Raw genomic sequence first — 240 nt, forward strand, 5'->3', positions numbered from 1 at the left:
TGTTTGCCCCCCCAACTATCTCTTTTGCTCGCTTCCCCCCTCACCCTTCCAGCGCTACTCACCAAGCATATGAACCGACGCTGCAGGTAGGGAATGATTGGAGCGGCCGTGTTCATTATAAGCCTGGACAGTGAAGGCGTACCTCAACCCACGACTGAGGCCCTCGATCACAGTCTTGGTCCTGTTGGGTCCTCTGGCGTCCACGATCTGCTGCTGGTCGGGAGAGAAGGGAGACGTATC

At 57.1% G+C, this 240-nt stretch overlaps 1 protein-coding gene across 1 annotated transcript in view; it reads right to left on the minus strand.

Moving 5' to 3' along the window:
* Positions 1 to 240, minus strand: part of LOC119590499 (synaptogenesis protein syg-2-like) — a 72,102-nt gene that overhangs the window by 4,553 nt on the left and 67,309 nt on the right. The window contains exon 10 of the mRNA XM_037939149.1: positions 63 to 213. Coding sequence (XP_037795077.1) covers positions 63 to 213 — 151 coding nt within the window. The remainder of the gene's footprint in view (positions 1 to 62; positions 214 to 240) is intronic.

This window comes from Penaeus monodon, chromosome 27, assembly GCF_015228065.2.
Source record: "Penaeus monodon isolate SGIC_2016 chromosome 27, NSTDA_Pmon_1, whole genome shotgun sequence".
NCBI classification, from domain to species: Eukaryota; Metazoa; Arthropoda; class Malacostraca; order Decapoda; family Penaeidae; genus Penaeus; species Penaeus monodon.